Source organism: Spea bombifrons, chromosome 1, assembly GCF_027358695.1.
Source record: "Spea bombifrons isolate aSpeBom1 chromosome 1, aSpeBom1.2.pri, whole genome shotgun sequence".
In the NCBI taxonomy this organism is placed as follows: Eukaryota; Metazoa; Chordata; class Amphibia; order Anura; family Pelobatidae; genus Spea; species Spea bombifrons.
Window position 1 is genome coordinate 141,330,327 of NC_071087.1, and position 23,227 is coordinate 141,353,553.

At 36.5% G+C, this 23,227-nt stretch overlaps 1 protein-coding gene across 1 annotated transcript in view; it reads right to left on the reverse strand.

Moving 5' to 3' along the window:
• VCAN (versican) overlaps positions 1-22,406 on the reverse strand; it is a 59,881-nt gene extending 37,475 nt beyond the window's left edge. Inside the window, exons 1-6 of the mRNA XM_053475161.1 lie at positions 22,177-22,406; positions 17,627-17,702; positions 7,473-7,850; positions 6,247-6,421; positions 5,724-5,851; positions 1,266-1,559 (exon numbers count right to left, since the gene is read on the reverse strand). Coding sequence (XP_053331136.1) covers positions 1,266-1,559; positions 5,724-5,851; positions 6,247-6,421; positions 7,473-7,850; positions 17,627-17,696 — 1,045 coding nt within the window. The 5' untranslated portion in view covers positions 17,697-17,702; positions 22,177-22,406. The remainder of the gene's footprint in view (positions 1-1,265; positions 1,560-5,723; positions 5,852-6,246; positions 6,422-7,472; positions 7,851-17,626; positions 17,703-22,176) is intronic.
• Positions 22,407-23,227: the final 821 nt, after the last annotated feature.

Here is a 23,227-nt window from a genome sequence, read left to right on the forward strand (position 1 = left end):
GATGATCAAAGACAATAAAAATTCACAGTACGGTTCACATTGGGACCATATGAGATTACAATCTTTGATCCAACATCTTTTTGACATACATTTTGCAGCCAGAATAATATTCAGTGCATTTTATAATGTGCTCAGATGTGTTCACCGTGTTCCAACAGGGTAAAGTATTGTGTTTTTTTCTGTATTCCCGATTAAGTTTATTAGAAATAGTTTCAGCATAGAGTCCATTATAAATTAGTAAATTTGATCACTTTGAACTATGTGAATGTTGCACATTTTGCACATGTTACACATTTTGCTATAGCTCATTTTATGTTAATGGTTTTGTTTTCCAATTAAAGGTATTGACTTAAGCTGACTATACCATGCATTTTAGAATAAAAGTGTTGGCACTTGATGGCAAAATCTGCATAACTAACTCCATTTACTGAACTTACATTCCTTCTGTGAATTTCTAATTCTAGTACTAAATACTAAATTGTTAATAAAAGCTTTGGAAACGGACTCTAGTTGTAGCCACAGTTAGAACTCATGGAAGATGTCCCTGAACTTTCAGAAGTGTCATTCTACCTCAATGGCCAGAACCCTTTCAGGGGCAGGTATGGAAGACCAACAGACAAAGTACATCACTGTCTTTCTTTCGGAACCATCATGAACATCTTAAAGATATACTATCATGGAACAGAATTAAAGAAACCCAAATAAAACTTAGTGACAGCCAAGACTGAGCTAACGTGGTTATTTTTTCTTATACCTAGCGTGTTTTACGAAGGTGATTGCCAATTAACGTGATGCATTTTCAACTAAAGTTCATAAGAAGTCACTGCTGTCAAGTCTGCAGCAACTTCCTATTAAGTTTACCTATTTTGTTAACTCTTGAGAGGTACATAGACTTGATCAAGAATTATTTTCATTTTAATACAATTATACATTATTCCAGTTAGTGTTGTTCGGCTATTTAATAAAGTGGGATGAATATTTTTGAAGATCACACTGGCAATCTAAATATAAGTAAAATAAGGTCACATGACTGAGCAACCTTCTGCTTTTCAACAGTGAAATGGGTTGCCATGAGCACATAGTCTTTTAATGTTGGCCCATAGTCCCAAAACACCAATCGTTATGAAATACCATAAATATGAATTTTTCCAGGTCAAGGTTATATAGAACCCATATGGATGCCAAATGCACATATGGAACACAAATATTTTGTGCATTATTTTGCATTCCATAAATAAAATATAATGAATCATTGTTTTACGTACCTTGAATGCAGTACGCATCAAATTTGTTGTGTGGTTCTGGGAAGAAAGTCTGGTTACTGAAGCGGTACTTAGTCCTGACGCCAAGCAATCCTCCTCCACACTGAGGTCTAGCCAGAGACACTGGATAGCGGACACTGCCATCAGCAAGCCAACCATAGTCACATTGGTCAAATCCTCTTCTCCATGCTGCATAGAGGTCACCAACTGTGGCAAGAGCGGCACTCCTCTTCTGACATTCTGCTTTAGCTTCTTCGAATGTTAGCTTTTTTGGAACATGCGCATGAAACAAGTCACCTGGGAAAAAAATGTACGTTTATTGGATACAGAATGTGAAGTTTAAAGTTTTTATTTTAATTTCACATCATCAGTTCTAACATTGTTTTTCTTAATCATAACATTACAATCACTATTGAAAAGAAATACATTTGCACAGATACATTGCTTATGCTTTATAGCCCCTGAAAGTTTGAATTTATTTAGTAAGTTGGGGACAATATAAAATACACACATGAGAACAATGGGAAAGATGCTTGGTTATCTCACTCTACATTTAACAAATCGAGCTATCGAAGCCAGCCTTTTTATTCTCTCTTTGCTGCCTCAATCTCTGAATAAACCACAGCTTGGGCCACACAAACATCCACAATGAGACGTTTTCCCTCTGAAGAGTTCTCAGAGCTTTCCGCTAGTAGTTATGAGCCGTGCACCCATGTGTAAATTCCAGGTTGAACCTTAATCTCATGAGATAAATGGGCTAACAATAGAAAGGAGGATAAAAGGGGCCGTGACTTAAATGATGTCTCTTCTAACATTATCAGATGGCTTAGATGGCTTTGTGCTACTTTTATTATAAAACAACTGATTTCCTCAGTTAAGTCCAGATTTTAATGGTTTAACTCAAATCAGTAGCATCAATGCATGGCAGCCTCAGGAAAACAGACAAAGGGCTTGTGAAGACACCGAACCATGGAAGGCTTCCAAATGATTTAACTGAAAACAGCCCTTTCTATACTGGAAATGATGCTGGTCTAGTAAAAGCATTTGCATGGGTAAAAAGTTGTAGAAATGAATTATGTCTAATCAGAATAATAAATATATCAGCTAGGTAATAAATATAAAATTATATTTATTTATCATTGCACTCTATTGGGTTAGAGGGAATCCATCTGCCATATTAAAATTGAGGAGGCAGCATTACTCTGTTATCAAAGACTGGGTTTTCTTTACAACGTGTCCATTGATTTTGATGCTATTTTAATAATAATAATAATTGGCCCTTTATATTCATGGAGTTGAATCCTACAAACTCTCCTGGCAACCCAGTTGATTTAATTAATTTTAATACATTGATGTCATACCATTTGTTTTCTAGTAATATACAAATTGTTGAGTATTATAATACAAATCTATTGTCCTATTCGGTTTGTGTAATAGTAGAGTGGGACCTGGCACTTCAGGTCCCCAAGATAGTCTACGTCTTTGATGCGGCCTCCTGCATGCAATTGCTTGCGTAAACAGAAAAGGATCAAAGGGCACCTCTCATAATGAAAATCCTCATAAAGCAGTCTCTAGAAGTTATAAGAATAAATATAATCAATTATAAAGTTAGGTGAAAGTTGCTGTGTATTAGGGGTTCTTCATATGCCATTATTTTTCTTTCATCGGTTCACATTAGATGTAAACAGGAACTTAGAAACATAGATGGCAGATAAGAACCATTCAGCCCATCTAGTCTGCCCAATCTCTGTATTCTTTTCTTAGTCCCTGGCCTTATCCTATATCTAGCCCAGCCTCATCCCTACCCCTATGCTTGTTTAAACTCCTTCACTCTACTACCTCAAGTCATTTCCTGATATTCCTTGTAAACCTTTTAAACACATAACAAGAATACATTTACAGTATAACCAGATAGTGGCGTAAATAGATGGCATCGAGATAGCTGTGGCCTCTTTTCATTTAGGTGTTCTTTTTTGGAGACTTCATTAAGGAAAAAAGGCATAACCAAACATATGGTTTGATCAGAACCATGGGAGTGGGTTCCATGCGCTAGTTACTAAGTCATGATTTCCTGAGCATCACTTTAATAGAAAGAATGAAAGGGTTATGGAGTGAGGGAAGGGGGGGGGGCTCTAAAAGCTTATTCCTAATGTTTTCATAGCTGGAGCTGCAGCGAGAGGTAACCGAGCGGAATCAGCGAGGCACAATAAAGTCTGGAGCACACATGCAATGGAACCTCACGTTATAAGTCTGTCATTGCGAATCTGAAAATGGAAACCATGACAGTGTTTATGTTACAGACAATAAAGCAGTGTGTGTTAACGTTGGCAGGCGTTTTCATCCAAAAAGTCAGTTGAAGTCAGCAGTAACAGTGCTTGAAGAATTGCTACAATTTTCCTGTACTGTGCGCTTGCACTTTAGAACAGAAAGAAAAACACCTGACTATTTAAGGTTTCTTTTTTTTTTTATGGCCGTTAAATACCACAGACTAGACTTATGAGCTCGGCGCTGGGTTCCAGACAAAAGGCTGATTCAAAATCATCTCTCTGCAAAGCTCTAGACGCTGTCTTGTTCTTGGTGAGTTACTGAAACCGTAAGATCTTGGACCCGAGTTCCACTTAATTAATATAATTCCTGCTTTTTGGGTTGCTTTTCTGTATATATCAAAGTGCATGTGTCTCTTTCGTATAATAAAAATATTTTCAAGAAGGATTTAGAAAAAGAAGTAAAATTTCTTTCCAGACAACAGTAAAAACAATCACTTCTGTGCTCACCTTCCTTGCATCAAATTGTTGACAAAGAATTCCTTTCATATATTATATTTTAAAATGTGTTACAGCATAAGATAAGCCGTATAAGTAACTCGATGACCTCAGCAGTTCGATGTATTTCTTGTGATAAACACAGTCATGCTATCTCATATATGCTCTTTAAAATGTAACAGGGCTCTACTAATGACATAAGAAGCACTGTTGAAGCAGGCAGTATATATGCTGCATGCGCAGGTATTCTATTACATGACTGCTCAGCCCATATGCAAGTTGGGCTCCCAAAGAAATCAAAGGGAGATCTGCCTGGATACTTGAGAGCAGACGTGCACTAAAACATATGTGCAGGCAACATGCTCAAAGGGGAACTCCAACTACTTTTTACTGCTAGTATCCGACTCCATGCCATACGGCTAGCAGTAAAAATAGAATGGCTCACCCAGCCGCGTATTCTGACTAATAAAAGTCATTGCCAGCTCAGTGTGGTGTTTGCGCATGAAAGGTAACCAAAAATGTCTGACTATAATGGCAGCATCCAGTCTGCAGAACAAAATAAGATTAAACCAGGATTTTGAAATTCTAACCTACATTACTCTATACATTATACGGTAAATCATTCAAATATGCCAGCTTTCATATAAGCAGGGAAGGAGAAGGAAAATGCCAGTATTTGGGGGCATAATGTACCTTTAAATAAAAGACAAAATCAGACCTAACTAAATCTAACAGGGCATTGTCTTCCAAATCATAACTGAAAATGGTTATGAGGTTTTTGTAAGGAAGTGTTCCAAATATTTGAACTCCCAGGAGTATAAACTTTTCTCTGTATTTCTGTTCCAAAATTTATTTACAAAGACTATAAACCACAAGTCTGGCTCCGAGTGCCAGATGCATGCATTTACCGAAAGGGTTAATATTGTAATTGGTAAACTGTTTTTTTCTTTTGTTTTATTAAGCCTTTGTTTTTCTGGATGAAGGTAATGGGAGTCATAGTAAAACAAGGACTTAAATGTGGTATAGTACACCAATTTTGCTGCCTTTAACAAGAAGTGGAGGAGGGGTTCACACCATATCAACTCCGCTCCTATATCTTACCCAGTGTCTAATTATAAAACTAATGAGGACATTGTCGCTTCCATTGATCATCTTAATTTTCTATTTTAAACCCGGTGAGCTATTCTATCCTTGTCTGCTTGGTGTTCAAACTGATATAAGGCTCTTTTGTGAGCTGTCAGATGTAAAGTAAACTCCATCTCAAACCCCCCACTTTCTCAAAGCCTTTGTTATTGCCATTATGAGTTTTATTTGAACTTAAGTAATAAAACCTTACTTAACATCCCATCTGCTTTGTTTTAGAACCTATTTTTAGGCAATGTATACTGCCAGTGTTTCTAATTGTACCAAACTCCCTTGTGTACTACAAGCGCTGATTAATAAAGTGTTAATGTCACACTTGAAGGTTAAGATTAACCTAGTGTCCTCCTGGAAGGGTCAGCTACATCCCATCCATGTGAGCTTCTAAAGCTATATAAGGTACCAAACCTGAATAGTCTCTACATTCAGCTTTAATTGAGACCTAACTCACCACATAACTATAGGGTTGGGCCAGCGTTTGGTTTTCATATAAGATGGATGTAGTGCTCTGGAAAGCACAATTGTCTTGATAATTAGGCATCCAGTTTTAGAAACTCACCATCTAGGTCATCGACAAAACAATAGACATCGTATTTCTCTTCAGCAGGGCGCCGTCCGTAGGTCCGTATTCCTTCTTTAACCATCTTATCTCCAAAGCAGCCTGCTCTTGGGTTGCGAATTGGGTATCTAACAAAACAAAGAAGTCCTAATTTATGTAAAAATACTAACATTGCAAATTCTCATTGCAAATGAATTCCTGACACCAATGTGGTATATATATATATATATATATATATATATATCTCCATTACAATATTGCAAATTGTCCCTAGCTTTTTGTAATCAAGCAATTAAATGATCTGGACAATCTAATGTTTCATATACTAATTGCTTATTGTCAAATTGACACATAAAGTGAGATGAAGTTAAACTTCAAACTAAGCATTGGAGTGAGTCACTACTAGATGTGGAATTGAAAAAGGAACTGTTGATGGATGAAGAATGCACGTCATGTTTCCATGAACACCAGACATCAAATTTCTTGTAAACGTATCCAGGTTTCACAAATTCCATGAGCTTACCTAACGGATTGATCTGCCAGCCAACCCGCATCACACTGCTCAAATCCATCTTCATAAGCAGCTCTCAGCTGGCCAGGAGTGGCAATTGTGGCACCATTGTCCAAACAGGCTTTCTGAGCACCCTCAAAATCTAAAGTGTACTTGTTGGTTGGTGCACGGTAGTGAAATACAACCCCTGTAAAAATCAGAAGAGCCCATCAGAAGAGGAATTTGATGCCAATATTTTATTTTTATCCATGTAAAGAAATGGGAGTGAAATCAAAGTTCAACCACGCAGTCTCATTGGAGTTTTACAAGAATCTGTACATGGTCTGAGAACTCAAATCTGTCACCCATATGTGGCTTGGTGAATTCATGGGCAGCCATGGACCAGCAAATTGACACATTTGCATACCAAGCTTGTTAAAAACTAAAGCACACTAATACTGTAATTAAAGCTCACTTTCCCTTCCCATGGAAGCTATGACCATCTAGAGTAAGATTACTTTAATTACTACATACTTTATGCTTATCGTGACTTGCATCAACAGGCAGAGGTCAAGCTATCTTACACAACTGCCTAAACATTTACAGAAAACGTAATGCATCTTATCAGTAATGAGTCAAGATACATACATCTTACAGACACTGTCTGGGAATGCAAAAAAAATCAATTTAGTCTTAGATCAAAAGGTATGTTTAAAAATAGTGTATTCTAGTGAATGTCTCTGTTTCGCATTTTGTTTCCCGATATGGCAGAACATCAAAAGTTTCACATTTGTTCATTAAGCATCATTCTGTCTCCTCTCACAGGGGATAAAACTGCTTTAATACCCAGGGTAGTAGCATTTTCTTATATAGTAGGGTTCTAAAATATCTAAAACTAAAGTGAAAAAAGAGGGGGCAGCAATTTTACTTTAAAGAGTAGGTAAGTGGAACAGCCTCCCAGCAACTTGGTAGAGATTAATACAGCAAGGGCGTTAAAACATTCATGGGATAAACATACGAGTATCCTGAACATAAGGCAAGACCAAGGACTGGTTAAGGCTTGGGGAGACTAGATGGTTCAAATGGTAATTACCTGCTGTCATATTCTGCATTTCTATGTTAAAGTATATTTATCTCATATTCTTTTCACTTTATGGTCTGATCTAACAAATGTGTCATAGCAATGGATAAAATATCTGGGGCTAAGAAAGCTTCTACTTATCAGCACAAGAATGTGAAATAGATCCCATGCATCTTACCAGATACATCCAATGAAACAGTATCTTGAGTGTCTTCAATTCCAAACAAGACCTCACAGCGGTAGACACCTGCATCACTGGCACGTAGCTTCACCATGGTTAAAGAGGCATCACCGATATCTTCAGGATGGCTAGGTACGGACACTCTGCCTCTGTAGTTTTGGCCAATCTTGATTCCTCCACTTTGGGCAACTAAAACAGTTGTTTCCTTTGGGTCCTTTCCATCTCGACTTTGTTCAATTTTTGTCCATTTTATTCTCAAAAATTCATTTGTGATATTGTAGCTTGGAGGCAATGTAGGTATTGTTGAGAAAAAACATGGCAGCGTTACTCTTCCAGATAATAACCCTTTTACTGGAGGACTTTTTTCCAATTTAACTGAAAAAGAAAGAAAAAAAATAAGTTAATTTTTAAAGCAACAATTTCTAACAACAAACAAAATTCTAATATCTAAAAAGATCCCTAACTATAAGACTCACGCTCCATGTTACAACTGCATTTAATCACTAATCCCCTACAAGAATGTATAGGTGACAGTTAGAAACCACTTTTTTTATCTTTTATGGATATGGTCAAAAAATATCTCAACCTCACGTTATAAAAGAATTACAGACATTTAACGTGTATGATTAAAAATTGATATTTTTTCCATTTGGTTTGATGAGTGCAACAAAAATCTTTACATGATTAATTGTAATTCAAAAGATATATATATATATATATATATATATATATACACAGATATATATATATATATATATATATATATATATATATATATATATATGGACTGCTACTGAAGTAATGGCAAAATAAAATAGCTGGAAACCAATCCATCAACTTACACGTCTCTGTCTCCGGAGCACATGGGGAAAGTTATGCAAATGAATCAACGCAGCTGTTATAATTTTATCTGTTCTATTTTTGATACAAAGGCTCATTTTAGCATGAAACATCTGTAAATATTTCCACACAAACATCTGTGTGATTCCGACCTGGCCAAAGACATGATTACGCTAGAGCTACAATAAAGTTAAACTAAACTAAATTAAAGTTTTAATTAGCAATACTGTTAATATTTTAAGAAGTTCAGTTTTGCTTTGTATCCTTTCCCTAATATCAAGTTACTTTATATGGTTCATTTGATATTGATTTGAATGGCAAAAGGCAGATCCGTATAATTTTATTTTCCCACCATATTGTACACTGCTGTTTAGCACAGAAACAGAATTGTATTCTATCAAGTCTGGGCTCGATTTATCAAGACACGACCTAAGTGATTCTGGTTACAAGTGTGAAATTTGGCGCATTCGCTGGAAACATTGTGTTGGTTTCCATAGCGATTTCTTCAAATTTAATGATTTTTTCCCCCCTGATTGGCTGTCGTTTAATCTTCAAAAATATGGCCTATATTGCCTAATTACCTTCCTAATACTATTCTTTTTATAATGGCATGTGGTTTGTAATATATCCAGAGTAATGCTAAGATTTTAAAAGGTTGCCAAGTAATTTGGATAATGATTTAATTGCTCTCCGCTGTGCATGAAACAATAATCCTTATTGTTGTCTACCGTTGCCTTTCTAAAAAATGATTTCCTTTGTTGCCTCGAGGCCTAAAGTAGTCCTGAAGCAGAACAATGGCCTTACAAATACTTCAAGCACACTTGTTATCCTCTTCCAGCTCAAACTTGTGATTACAAGGCTTTTATCGGTCGTCACTCATATCCAGCTGCAAGTATTCAGTAGGAAACAATTTCTATATCCTCAGGCACACTCTATACATGATTCATGCACTTTTTCCCATGCATTTCGCTTGAAGTGTAATAATAGCTCCACGGTGATCTTCTCTTACTGAATCACAACTCTAACCACTTTAAAACATGGATGACCTAAGCCTACTCACTTATAAATAGTGACCAAAGCCTGCATACCTGAAAAGAATGTTACATTCAGCACAACTTTTTTTTTTACTTTCCTAACTAATTTCTCCTAAAAAGGTTAAAAAAAAAAACCATTTTTTAAGAGAACACCTATGATCTTTAGTATACTCCAACAAGTCTTAAAAGAATATTTGGCATATAAGTCCTATATAAGTTTGGCATCTTACATACAGGTCTGAATTTACATGTTTTTTTTTGCTATTAGATTTGAAAGAAAATGTTTAAAAGGTTTTGTAAGCGTAATACAAATATGAAATGTGTAGCGCATGAGAGAAATCCGACTAACGCATGATCAAAATCGGTGGAGCATCTAAAGAAATGGTGCTGGGTTAATGTTAAGCCCTTCCACTTTTGCCAATACCTAATTCTCCTGGTGGAAAATTCATAGAATTTGATGGCAGATAAGAACAGTTTGGCCCATCTACTCTGCCTTTTGTTTCCTGCTTCAGCTTTACAATCTGGTGTATGTTGCATATAAATTGGCTTGCAAGAGCTCACAAGCTCCTAGGATTTGATCCATGCATTGGCATGTTAGCACCCCTTCTTCTCAAAGAAAGGCACAGCTCCAAGTCCAAGACTGGTCCAGGTTTGGAGAGCATTAGACTTGGACTATACCATATGCCGGATACTTGAAGCATAATAACCATTATTAAATCATTTCTGCGTTCCGCACCATTCAATTATTTTACACAAATTGTATCTCTCTACCATTATCGTTCCCTGACTTCTGGAATAAAACAAATCTACATCACAAGCAAGCAATGTGAACGTAATATTGCAGGGGTTTTACAGATAGACCATGGCCACATCTGTGAATCTGCAAAAAAAAAATTCAGAGTAGAACATATGTTTTTTATTCAGCAATATACTTAATGATGTAGTATCTTAGAAAAAATGTTAGGATAAATCAGAGAGAATCAGAAGAAAAACCCACAATGTTATGTTCACATTACATTCACATTCATTAATGTCCTGGGAAACTGAAGAAAAACCTAATTGTTTCCAAAACAAATATTCCACATATTTAATATTATATATGTAATGTCTCGGTTTATTTTCCAGTAGTTAACATAGCAACAGGTCATCTTAATAGTTTATACTGCTACACATAACTTTTTTCCAATCCATAGGCACCGCACACAACATAGGTAGGTGTTATTTGCAAATTATTATATTGTTCAAAGTTACTGAATGATCTTTGTACTAAGGAAATCCCTATCCTAGTGATTATTCCATAGGCCCCTAAAGTTAGTATACATTATGTGATGTGGTGTAAGCCCCAAGTGCGATTGTCCCTTCTGAACAGTTGGCCCCAATAGCCACAGATTTGTGTACTAGACCACCTGTTACAACCGGCATGAATGAGGGGGAAAGAATCTGCAGAGATTCCTTCTTTGTCCCTTAATTATAGGTAACCCACATATCGTACAAAAAAACATCTGTTCCTTTCAAGGTGTTTACAGTAGCAGAAGACTATACTAGCTCAGACATTGCTGGAGTTCATAAACCTATGGTGAGCTAATGACTACAGAAAAATTTAGTTAAACCAAATATAAAATCCCTTCTAAATTAATGGAGACAATCTAATGGGGACATAGCTCAGAAGAAGATGGCACATCCTTTGTAAAACCATCTAAAGTCACCTTGGAGTTCAGTTTGGTTGGAGGTTCCTTTATGTTGACTTCCTTTTACTTAAGGGGCTACTCATTATTGACCTTCCTAGAGAATATAGTAGGTATAGTATGTATCCTTTCTCTCAAATTAAACTAAAACTTGATATTTCATTGGTAACTGGTGTGGCTTTATCTTTTCGAAATCCAAAACTTGAATTCTAAAAAAAAGTCGAACAGAAGAATATAAAAAAAAAATCAAAAAAATTGAAATTGATAGAATATTTCCTTATAAGGTCTGCTATTTAGAGCAGGGGTGGGGCATACTTCAACCTCCCTTCAGCTTCTGGACTATGATGCACACCATCCCTTTAATAAAGTCTGAAGGCTTCCCCCTTCAATGATCTACAGATTAATACTGAGACCATTAAATAGCCATTTCCAGTCTATCAATCAAATCACTCATTAAGAATGAGATTGATGATGATCTGCAAACAATCACTGATAACAGAGTCTGTCAAAATGACACTTAGACAATATCACTTGTGGATTGTCTAGTGCCCTTAGGTAACCTTTTTAGCTGGGGGGGCTTACAGTATATTACTTGTAATTTTTGTTGTATTATTATTGCATTCTTTGTAACCAAACCAAGAAATGAAATAAGCCCCTTTTTAAAAGAATCTTCAGTACAGTAGAGAAACCACAAAAAAAGGAATTTGTTTTAAACTGTTATTATCATTAGGTTGATCTCCAAAGCAAGCCCCTGTAATTTAACCATCTACACAGTTTTTTTTAACAAAATGAAACAAGCTTCGCATAGCAAAACACGTTTTTAAATCTCTTTTTAAATGTTTTAAAAGTATCTGGCAACAAAAGTAAGCTATTGTTAGATAACGCTGATGAAATACAAAATTCTTTTTAAATGAGGGGTTTGCGTTTTTTTGCAGCAAAAACCAGCTTGTAAATCAGTTTATAGTCACAGTTGTCTGATCCAGAGACTGCTAGAAATTCCCAGGCATCAGAAGTACTGTAGATGCCTTAATAGGACTTCCCAAGAGACAGCAAACACATGTTGGTATGGACTGTATGAATAGCATACCATAGAAAGTAACATATACGCCATGATGTCATTGGGAAGAATTATTAAATGATTAATGGAGTAGGTTAATAAAAGCCACATATTTATCCCTGATTGTGACAATTGTGACACTATCAAAAATGATTCATAAAATTATTGGTCATTAATAGAACCCATAACCTGACCTCAAGGCCATGAAAGATGAAGAGCAATGTCCACTACTGTAAAAAAGACATGTATAGGTAGATTAAAATAGATATACAAGGTACGGTATATTTTAACCCAGTGCGTCTAGCCCACCACAGTCCACATTTTAGTAATTGTAACCCCGTTGTGTCACACAGCTTCTCCAGAAACCTTGGACTGTTGAGATAGCATAGCTATTACGGGGTATGTAGACAAGGAGGCTTTGGTCTCACAGGTGTCCCCTGTGCATGAATAGGTATTTTAAGCCTAGTCACTAATTTATTTTAAGTAACAAAGTTCAGTAAAAGTCTAACACAAACATGCCTTTTAGTAGACAGACTATGTTATTCCACCTGCTGGTCTCTGAGCGTGTGTGTGGTATAGCGGGTCTATGTCTGTGTCTCCACATTTACACCGGGCTATTACATTCCATATTATATTTATTTATTTTGGTTTTAAATGGAAATTGCCACCTAAATTAAGGTATGAAGTATTATTCACTCCTGACAATAAGTGTTTGGAGAGATTATCCTGTAAATAATGTAATTCTAGAGATGATTCTTGTCCTCCTCTTGTAATAACGCTATGAGCCCACTAGTGCTCTATAAATAAATGTCATTGAGTTACATGGGATGTAGTGAACCTACAATGTGGTTTTCATCCATTTAAAAGATACAATATATCACTTTTAGCCTATAAGTGACTTTTGGTATTTAGGAACCTTGTTCCTCCACCGGGTTCAGCATTTTGGATAAACCTCCCCAGTGCTATACGTAAGAAATAGTTAATCAAATCACTATTATTTTCCATTAAGCATTTCACAGCAAGTAATATAGCGGAAATAACAATAATACAGCAATGGCTCCTAATTATCTTCCTAGGTAACTGTATTAGTGTTCGTTCACAAGCTAAATAAAATAAAAATTAAATGGTATATTTCCCCCATATATTTACAGCTTAGTTAAAAACAGAAGTGACTCCTGTAATATGTTCGGAACCTCGCCAAAACATACAACAGCTTACTATTTGAAAATAATTGGAGTTTGAATTTTCACACTTCAGTATTTAATAAATTGTCATGTGCAGTTTGTGAGTGCGAGAGGACATCCAACAAGAACATAGCTGAGGTTTGGCTTTTGGAGTAATAAATTGTGTTCGAACAAAAGCCGCTGTGTATTTACCAGATGGATTGTGGTGAGGCTGACTCTACGGTGAAAAGAAGGATGCTAAGCAGGCATTAGGTGCTGAGGGATCAATTACTTGATGTAGACTCTGTAAATCATTGGAAATTCAGCAAATTGAAATTCCATCTGAACACTTCATCTCAACTTTAGAACCAATAGTTATTCCTAGAAGGATACCTGCTGAACAACTATCATGAGGATTAAGAACCCAGCCTATTTTATTAGAGTCTCAAGTTCAGTGTCGGCCAGGAAGAGGTCCTGCAGTGGTCATGTGGACTACAACTCTCATCATCCCCCAATACTTTGCATTATTATTAGTTATGATGGGAATAATAATCCATGTGCTTAATTATTTTAAGTATTACACTTATAATTTAAATGTATGGACAGGACACCAAAAATAAAGAAACCCTTGATAAAAATATAGATATTTTAAGTACAACATAAAATGTAGGTATTAATATTTACCTATGACTAAATTATTAACTGGTATTAATGGTGTATATGTTGATGTAAAGTAATGTGACATAATTACAAGTTTGTTGGAGCATGTGCAATGGATAATCCAGGAGACAAGGTTTAGAGGGTTTACAAGTTTTCAATTTAAGTCAGTCATAAAGCTGATGACACCTGCCACAAATTAAATGAACCAGGAAATCCAAATAGTTAAAGCATTGTTTAAAAATATAAGATAGTCACTGAGTTAAAAGGGAGATAAGTCACTGCTGATGTTGACCAGACAGAGCTGAGCAAACACAATGGGACTACTGAAAAGGATGGTCTTCATCACTCATTAACATCACTTTACTTGAGAGACTACAATCTTCTTTAATTAGCTATCCTAGATATAGCTTCTTAGAGGAACAGCAAAGAGGGATGCACTAATAAGGTAGCTAAAGCTGGGAAGGAATGAAATAGTTAAGCACCAGCAGTGTTTTTTTAAAAAAAAATATATAAATCCATGAATGGCTGAATATGACAACCTCGTTGACAGACTTGATTGTAGACATTAATGTCCCAGATGAAAGATACGGTTACCACCAAGGAAGGATAGGCAAAGTGTCCAAACAAGAACAGCAATGTCCATGGCAAGGTTCGTGAAGGCCCATTGAACATCATTAAATTGTCCAACACAAACCCCAGTAAATGTCCACCATGAGCGAAGTTGGTGTCTACCCCTGCCACCAAACTGTACTGCCAAGCAGATACCATAGGCCTCACATAAGTGACCAATTCTCACCTATGTTTTTGAAGGACATTAGACATTTCTTAAGTGAGGTTGTGCGCATTAAGTGTTAGAATGTTGCATGTTGTGCCATTTGGTGTTGTATTGTTTCTACATGGCCTACATGGCTTCATCTATTTTTCAGGCTATACCTCATTAAGTCAAATATTCTGTATTATGAAAACAATATACTGTATATGTCTTCTCCTTTCACTATTCCGTAGGCTACCACTAGAGAAGGGATCCAGAAAGCTGAAAAATTCCAAACTATACAAAAGTATCATGACCATGAATTATCAGAACTTATTATCAGTAGTTAAGTTTGGTGAAAGTAAGTAATTGATGTAGGTTATTTGTCCAACATATGAGCTGTTTCCCTTACTGCGATGTATAGTCAGACATGCTTGGCCACACACCAACTGGTGGCTTAAGAAAGCGTGTTATAGATGTGTTAAAATAAACATTGGTTTACTGAGTTGGCCATCCTTTTTTTTTCTTGTCAACATGAGGGAGATTCCTGAAAGGAGTACAGCTTATACATTATATATATTATGATTGCCTTCAGACAGACTGTATATATTTGAAAATCATAATGTTTTAGTATCCCATTCTTGCATGACAAGTCTCTGCCACCTGGTCTTATCTTTATTGTGTTACAAATAACAAACACCATTCTTTGTGCATTTCCCCCATTGTATCTTATCTTGTCTTTCCTGTTGTTACCTAATGATTACATACATTAGACATGTTGCTTCTGGAGTGCTTATTACAAGGATGCATATGGCCATATATGGCTGCCTATAAGTGCAAGTTAAAACATGTTTACGGATGTAACTCATTTACATAGATTTAACACACAACCCCTGGTGGCTGTGTACGGAACTACAACTAAAAGACTGGTAGATGGATGGGACAATGTCCCAGCAGAGGTGGTAGAGGCTAATTTAAATATACATGGAACAGGCATAAAGCTATTTTGAATCTAATATATGATCAGGAACCGATTAAGGTCTGAGTCTTTACATCAGGAAACTGGGCAGACTAAATTGGTAGAATGTTTTTTTTTAATCCACAGTCAAATTCTATGTTTCTAAAGCACCCATTAAAAGAATATTTTGTGATCCACAATATTAATATCAAGACAGCACAGAGCCCAATTGCCCCCTTTGGAAGACCATCCCTGGCATTTAATGATGAATAAACAATAAGACATTTTATATAGTTTGCAAATATTTAATATTAATGCCATACAAACTAATTGACTTTGAACTGACATAAATAGTGATATTAACTCTTTCATTTCTCATTATGCAAATTTAATACTGTTGCTAGCTAATGAAAGTAGTTTTGACTTAAATTACTCCTATTTTCTCAAACTCTAGGTTCCTTTTTTTTTCCATATATTCTTTTTTGGTTTTTCATGATCTACTCTGGAGACATTTTTGGAAAGAAATGACCATTAATCTACTCTGTGAACCAGCTCTGTTATTGTTAAATTATTGAGCGGATTTTAATTTTTCTTTCTGGGAAAACTGAATTGTGTACACAAGCCAACGTTTCCAAAACTATTGTAACGCATTCGGTCGTTGTGGTTAACTGCTATTTTAAGTTTGTTTTACAAGACCTCTGAACATTACTGAATTACAAATTTGGTTCTCACGTGTAATTCATTGTAAAACTCCATGCACAAATGTACTAAGTACTGTAATATTCCATACCCCATACATACATCATTTACTATTTTATTTTATACATTACCATAGTCATGAGACCATAGATAATGACCTGTGTTATACATTGAGTCACTGGTTCCTCAAAAACCTAAAATGTGTTGGGGTTTTTTTCACATGTATATTTTAACATCTCCGTCTCTCTCTCCTTACATATGGGATCACGTATAATCCTTATGAGCTGCTATATGTGTTATAAAGTATGAAAAAAAATATGAAAGGTCTAAAGTACAAATTAATGCGTTTGCTACCTTGGTCTCAAACAATCAGTTCCTTTTCCAACTACCTCATAAAACCAGATCTTTCTTTGGCTGAAGCTTAAAGAAAAAGTTTCGAACTGCCAGGACTGAAGTCATGGAATCATTTTACTAATTTGCATTCTAATACAATTATAAGGCTGTGTAATTATGTTCCAGATGTTCTATTCCATTATTACTAGAGGAGGGGATGCTGTAAAATATGGGGAAAACTGATGAAAAGAACATGGTAACTCAATGGAGATGAATTTGCCTTAATGTTACATCTGTTTCATCACAGCTCATTTCTACAGATCCCACAAGGTCATGTTTCACGTTGCAAATTGCAATATGGTATTTGGTCCAATTTTTTTACATGGAGTAGATGATGCATGGAATTGGCACATCATATCACAACCGTGTTGTATAAATTGATTTGAGACTCATTCAGCCTCCAGAATGGGCTTAGGACATAATGCACATGTTTTAAGACATTGTTAACTGCTTGATGGCACGTATGACACATCAAACCATCCAGATTATATTGTATTGCTCAACACCCAGCCAGAAGTTGTTAGGTTTTATTGGATGATATCATTAACTTAACTTGTCCTATGGTAATTAGTGGCATGTACAAAACCACTTTGCTTATTGCCAGCCCATTGCTCTTAATATAGGTAGCTTTCACCTATTCGTGTAGTGATGACATCTACATTTGAACAGATTATCTACTGCAGTAAACGTTGGATTGTATGGCATATCATGGATTGAGGAAGAATTGGCTATTGTGATCGACTATTCAATTTGAGCCAACATCATCAGGTAGTGAAAAGTGAGGACCTTGATGGATGGTAAAAAGGGAAATGTGAAAGAGTGTGCATTTGTGCGTTTGTGAAACACTGGAGAATTACTGTTCATAGTTAGAAAATAAAATAGTTAAACTTTTTGCTTATAATTGAACTTACCTGCTCGGAATGCATTTGTAACAGAGAATGCTGCGCATATCCAAAATATATATTTTATTTCTAATAACATCTTGGCCTGAAATAAAGAGGAAGGACATATGGTTAACTATACAAGAAATCATTAACAGAGAGTATGCAATGCTAATTAAGGGATATAATACAAATTGCATTATACATTATACAGTATATTCAATATACTATTTTTGCAAAATAATTAAAAAATTGCTTCCAAAACACCAATTGCTGTGAATATGAGTAGCAATAATATCAATATATAAAGGTGATCACCTTCTTGGACACATAGAAATTATCTATTGGCAGAAATCCTCAACTTTCTGTCTGTGATTTGGACTCTTATATCATCTTCAATCGGAGAATTATATGTGAAATCTCATTTATCAATATATTATAGTATGGTATCTAAGTTCAATCACTGAACCAGATGACACAAATAATATATATATATATATATGAATGAGCTGTAATGGCTAGACAATGATAAGGACCAGACACTTAACTTCAGCTGATAAGGACTGCAACTCCAAGCATACTCAGCCAGATATTTGTTTAAACATGCTGGGAGCCAACCTATACAGGGGTCCTACACAGGTGATTACCTTTTCTATCACTGGAATAATGTATATTTATTGCGTGACACATGTACAGACCTGGTCTACACTGCTATCAATGTGTAGAGTTACTGGATCACATAAGGAGTTCCATTATTCTTTTGAATACCTTCCAGGAATAATCCAGTACCCCTGAATCAAGTGAATGCTTGTTGGATATATATATATTTAAGTCTATTTCAGTAGTCCATAGGAGCTGTAACATAAATAAGATAGTATGTGTATTGTTGTGCATGTGATAATAAGGGTTGTATTGTGAATATCAGTCAGGATGACGTGTTAAGTATGTGTAGCAGATGTCTTTCTAATAAGCATGACGTGTTCTATTAATCAAATGCAGATGTCTCTAGATTGTAAACTTGCAAGCCGGGCCCACTTTACTGAATGTATTGGTCAGTCTTAGTCTGTCAATTCTAGTTTTGCCATTCCCTGTATTCACTCTAAGAAGCTCTGCGTAAATTGTCGGTGCAGTAAAAATAAAAGATAATAATAATGTTGGGTTGGTTACTTGCAATGGGTCTACCAGCGTAATATCTCACTTGGCAATGCCCTTCTTTTTACCCTATGAGGTGTTTCAGATTGACCAGATTGGTCCAATCATCGAAACCCTGGTAGCGTGGATTTCATTGTAGACCATGACATATCTGCCCCGCGTCACTGAGCTTAATCCATAGCACTCAGTTTAGCTCAGGGATGCGTTTTTTTCCTCCTCTGATCTTTCCTTCCTGGCAAAATCCACCACCGCAGTTTGCACGTCCCCTCCCAGTGTGACTGGTGGTCTTTAACAATAACCAGTTGTCAAGCTCTGCCATTTCCTCTTGGTGGGTGGTGATATAATGGATTCCCAAAGGCATTTTATTCATGAGGCTCTTCAAAAGGAAAGTGGCATCTAAGAATCATTGACCTGAGATTCAGGAACATTTAGTCATAGATTAACACACAAGCTGTGTTTTCGTTAGGCTAGTTGTGTATTTTATAAACTAAGTTAATGAGAAGTGGGGGTTGGGTAGGAGAGGTACAATTATTTGTCCTAAAGTAGAAGAACTCATATGACTTGGTGGTCCCAGTGGTGGTCTCATAGAGGTCATACAGCTGAATAACATAGTAACATGACATCAAGGAGTGATGAGATATGTTTTGCACTGTTAGTGGCAACTCTCAACACCCTCAGTCAAGAAATCAATAGCAGATGAGCTGTGCAAATACTGATGATCAGAAGACTAAGTTGTCAGCATGACATTATTATTTAGAATAATTAAAGGTTAGGGTAAAAACCCCTTTGTGGTAAAAGGGGCAATATTAGTGATAATTCTATAAAGCAAAACCAAGTGACTTTATATATTGTTCTATGAAATGCTCTGTGTAGGCGACTTTTATATATAATCCTGAACACTATGAATGCAACGATTTACTATGACCTTAACAATCGGTGCGGGCGGGCGCCCAGCCCACATTAATACACGCATTCTTTTGCAGGCTTTACTGTATAAACCGAACCGTATTGTCTCATTGTATGGATGTGGAACGTCTCAGTATATGGAGTGTACGGCTAGAGTCCACGTGGCGATTGATAAGACGGATTTTCCCTGGACGTTGTCCGTTTTGTTCACTGCAGCCGCCCTCCCTCCTCTCTTTGCAGTCACCGCCCTTGCTGTGGTTCATGGAGACAGCTGGCTTTTGTTATATGAGACTGATCAGGGACTGCATCATCTCAGCGCTGAAATCAGATCCTGAACGGGGCTCCCCGGTCTCTCCATTCACCGGACACCTCTGCTGCATATCGTCTCGCTGTACAATTTGCTTACTTTGCAATTCATCTACTCACACTCAATGGAATTAAGGATCAAAGAGGAGTCTGAAAGGGGGGGGGGTATCTTTAACCCCCCCCCATTCCAGATTCACATTATCTATCAAACAGGATCGTATGTGCTGCAGCACTAGATCCTTTTTTATGCTACTGAGCCTTTTAGATGCCAGAATGCTGAGCAACACGTGACGGGTTAAACGGACAATAGTGTTGACTATAACAATGCGTTATTAACAGTTTATAAAGTGGAATACATGTGTTAACTTTGTCCTTCTTAAATGAACGGGTTAAATTGAGACAGAATATATGTTCTTTCGCAAGCCCTTTTGTCTAGAGCGCACACAATGCAATCGGCAGGGTTTTTTTGTTCTCGTTCTCGTAGTCATTATAGATTCTAAAATGTATATTCCAACAAAAAGAGGGCAATCGAGACATTAAAGGTCAAAAACAGACAGTGGTTTAACGTAAATTCCTCTGAATTTGCAACTGTTTGTCTTTTTTTATGTAGATTGCGGGATAGAATGAGTGAATGGAGAGATATGGCACAAAAGGGGGTGTGTGACAGACCTCGTGCTGGTAAAATTACATGGTTTTGCGGTAGAAAAGAGACAAGAAAAGAGTCTAAAAAGTTAGCTTTTTGGCCACTAGGGGCCGCTGTGACTCCTCTCGCTACGTGCAACACATTCCTAGACATCATCGTATAAGAAGCGAAGCGGGTGAGAACAATGCATTAGCCCCTCTGACTCTTAAACCTCATCACCCCAGCTATTGGTGATTAGCCGGAGAATGAAGACAGCAGCTTAATTTACAGAGATTAAATCCATGTGACATGCAGAGGTTGTGACTCTCTTTGTTAGTAAAGTCATATATTTCTTTCTGTTTGCCTGGAGTAAATCCTTCATCCACACAGCCACACAGGGTATGTAAGTAATGTGCTCGGTTTGACTTGCTGTAGTTTACATAGATGTATTGAAATCCAAGAATGCAGTGTTACATCTGGAGAGTAAATATTGGTGACCAGGACACCAATAATCAAACATTGCTTTACAATGTAAAACAGCCTTGGGAGATCTACATTCATAGTTTACTCACTAACTTGGAAGAGCCAAGGGGTTGGGGTACTCACTATATAGGATTTGGATCACGTAGCATTTTAAACTGGTAGGAACTTCAATTGGAATATCTAGCCTTCTGAAAGCCAAGGAACTGAGCTATTCATTTTACACTTCTCTGGCGTTTAAATAGTTAATGCGTTTATAGATTTATTTATGGCAGTTATTGATATATTTTTTAATTGGTTTTTTAAAAAAATCTTCGCTTTTGTTGTAATAAAATCTTTAGATATTTAATTTCTATTTTTTCTTTAAAAACAATGTTTTCTCTTGTTTTAATTTTAATGAAATGTCAATTTTATATGCAAATATCGTATTCGAAATAGAAAATGCAACAATTTGAAAGATAGGAACAAAAAAAATTCCAGAAAAAAAGACAAAGGTGACATTTTTTTTATCATTAACTTCTTTGTTTCAAAAGACTAAAACAGACGTCTCATTGTTTTTTGGGTCAAAGATGAATTTCTTTCAAGGTTACACACCATGCAGTTTTATGTACATATATGTTTCCAAAATTCTAATAATCATTAACTCTTAATGCCTGATCACCTTGGCTATCTGGCTTGAAGCTAAAAGCCTTTGTGGTTCCTATTTCCTAGTGTACGACAAAAGCTCACCGAAACATAGCAGCTTTCCAGGAAAATGAGAATTATCCCCTTATTATCAGATAGGAACACAACTGTAATATGTCACCATCACCATTAACCCTAACCAACAGCATCCTTATTAAAACATGAGCCAACTGTCTTTTATTTTCAACCCAGTGTCATCTCTCAGCATTTCAGGGGAACAATACACAATGAACCCAAAAAAAAGTTAAAAACACACCAATAATGTAATCCACATCTCACCAAACCTGCATTTCTTATTATATCAATGCATGCTTCCTAATTTCTATTTGGTATCCTAGTGAATTGAATACTTTTCAGTTAAACTGTGTAGTATAAAACTATTATAATCCATAACTTGAACAAAAGAAAAGCATGTAGTAAAATGTATTACCTTGATAGGTGAGCTAATGACTTGGCTGCATCAAATCCAGTGTTGTACAGTGACCTATTCCAGATCTGCTTGTGGATGTTGAAGTAATATATCCTCAGGTTTGTGGGTCTGCAGGATGCTTTGGGGTGCTTCTCTTTGCAAGCTCTTATCACCCTACTGCATTCCCTGTTGGACAATGGCACCTGATCCCAGACCTCTGTCCAGCGTGTGTCTGTATTGAGTCCTTGTGAAAGAAGAACCACTGAGCCCGTTTGGCTGCAAGTTCAAATGCTGGATTTGACACCCCTCATGATTATATCATTATACCGTCAGCACTCAGGGAAGGAGGGGCAAAGAGGAGGGCTCAGGAACCCTCCCTCGCTCCAAGGAATCAGAGCTCAAGACCTAACACTAGGGAGAGAGACAGCCACCCCAGAACAAGCTTCCCACCTGATGCTCCAAGACCAACACACAACAGCACAACTCCTAAAACCACCCTCTTGTACTAATCTACAAGTCAATGGCCATTTCTGTACGCACTATAACTTTTACTCATCAAAAATAAATCTCACATCTATCTGCATCGACCAATTTATGAGAAAGTTGTGCTTTTGCTGGTTTTAATTCAATAAGGACCAGCTTCAGGAGCAAGCACTCAAAGTTTTGCAATGGTATGGTCCAGATGTTTTCGAATGTATGATTAGCCAAACACAATGATCTATTGACACAGAGTGTATGTAAAGTTTTTTTTTTTTAAAGTAATCTGAAACTCTTGTGTGCCAGAGCCAAGGTTTGTAACTGCAATCATTTGACTTGTTCCTTTGTAGCTTTATTCTGGAAAAAATGTTTCTATATAAAAATACAGCAACAACAATGTGCATATATTTCTAATGTGTCTAAGGGTGTGAAGTATTTTAACAGTGAGGATCCCAGCAGTGAATTCATCACAGCACCCTTGGTTAGCAGGAAATCACCAAGGTCACAGTGTTATTTCACAATCTACTAGCCCCCAAGATGAAACACATAATCAGTTTAACTGTTTAACTGCCAGGGGGGTAAAACAAAACACAGA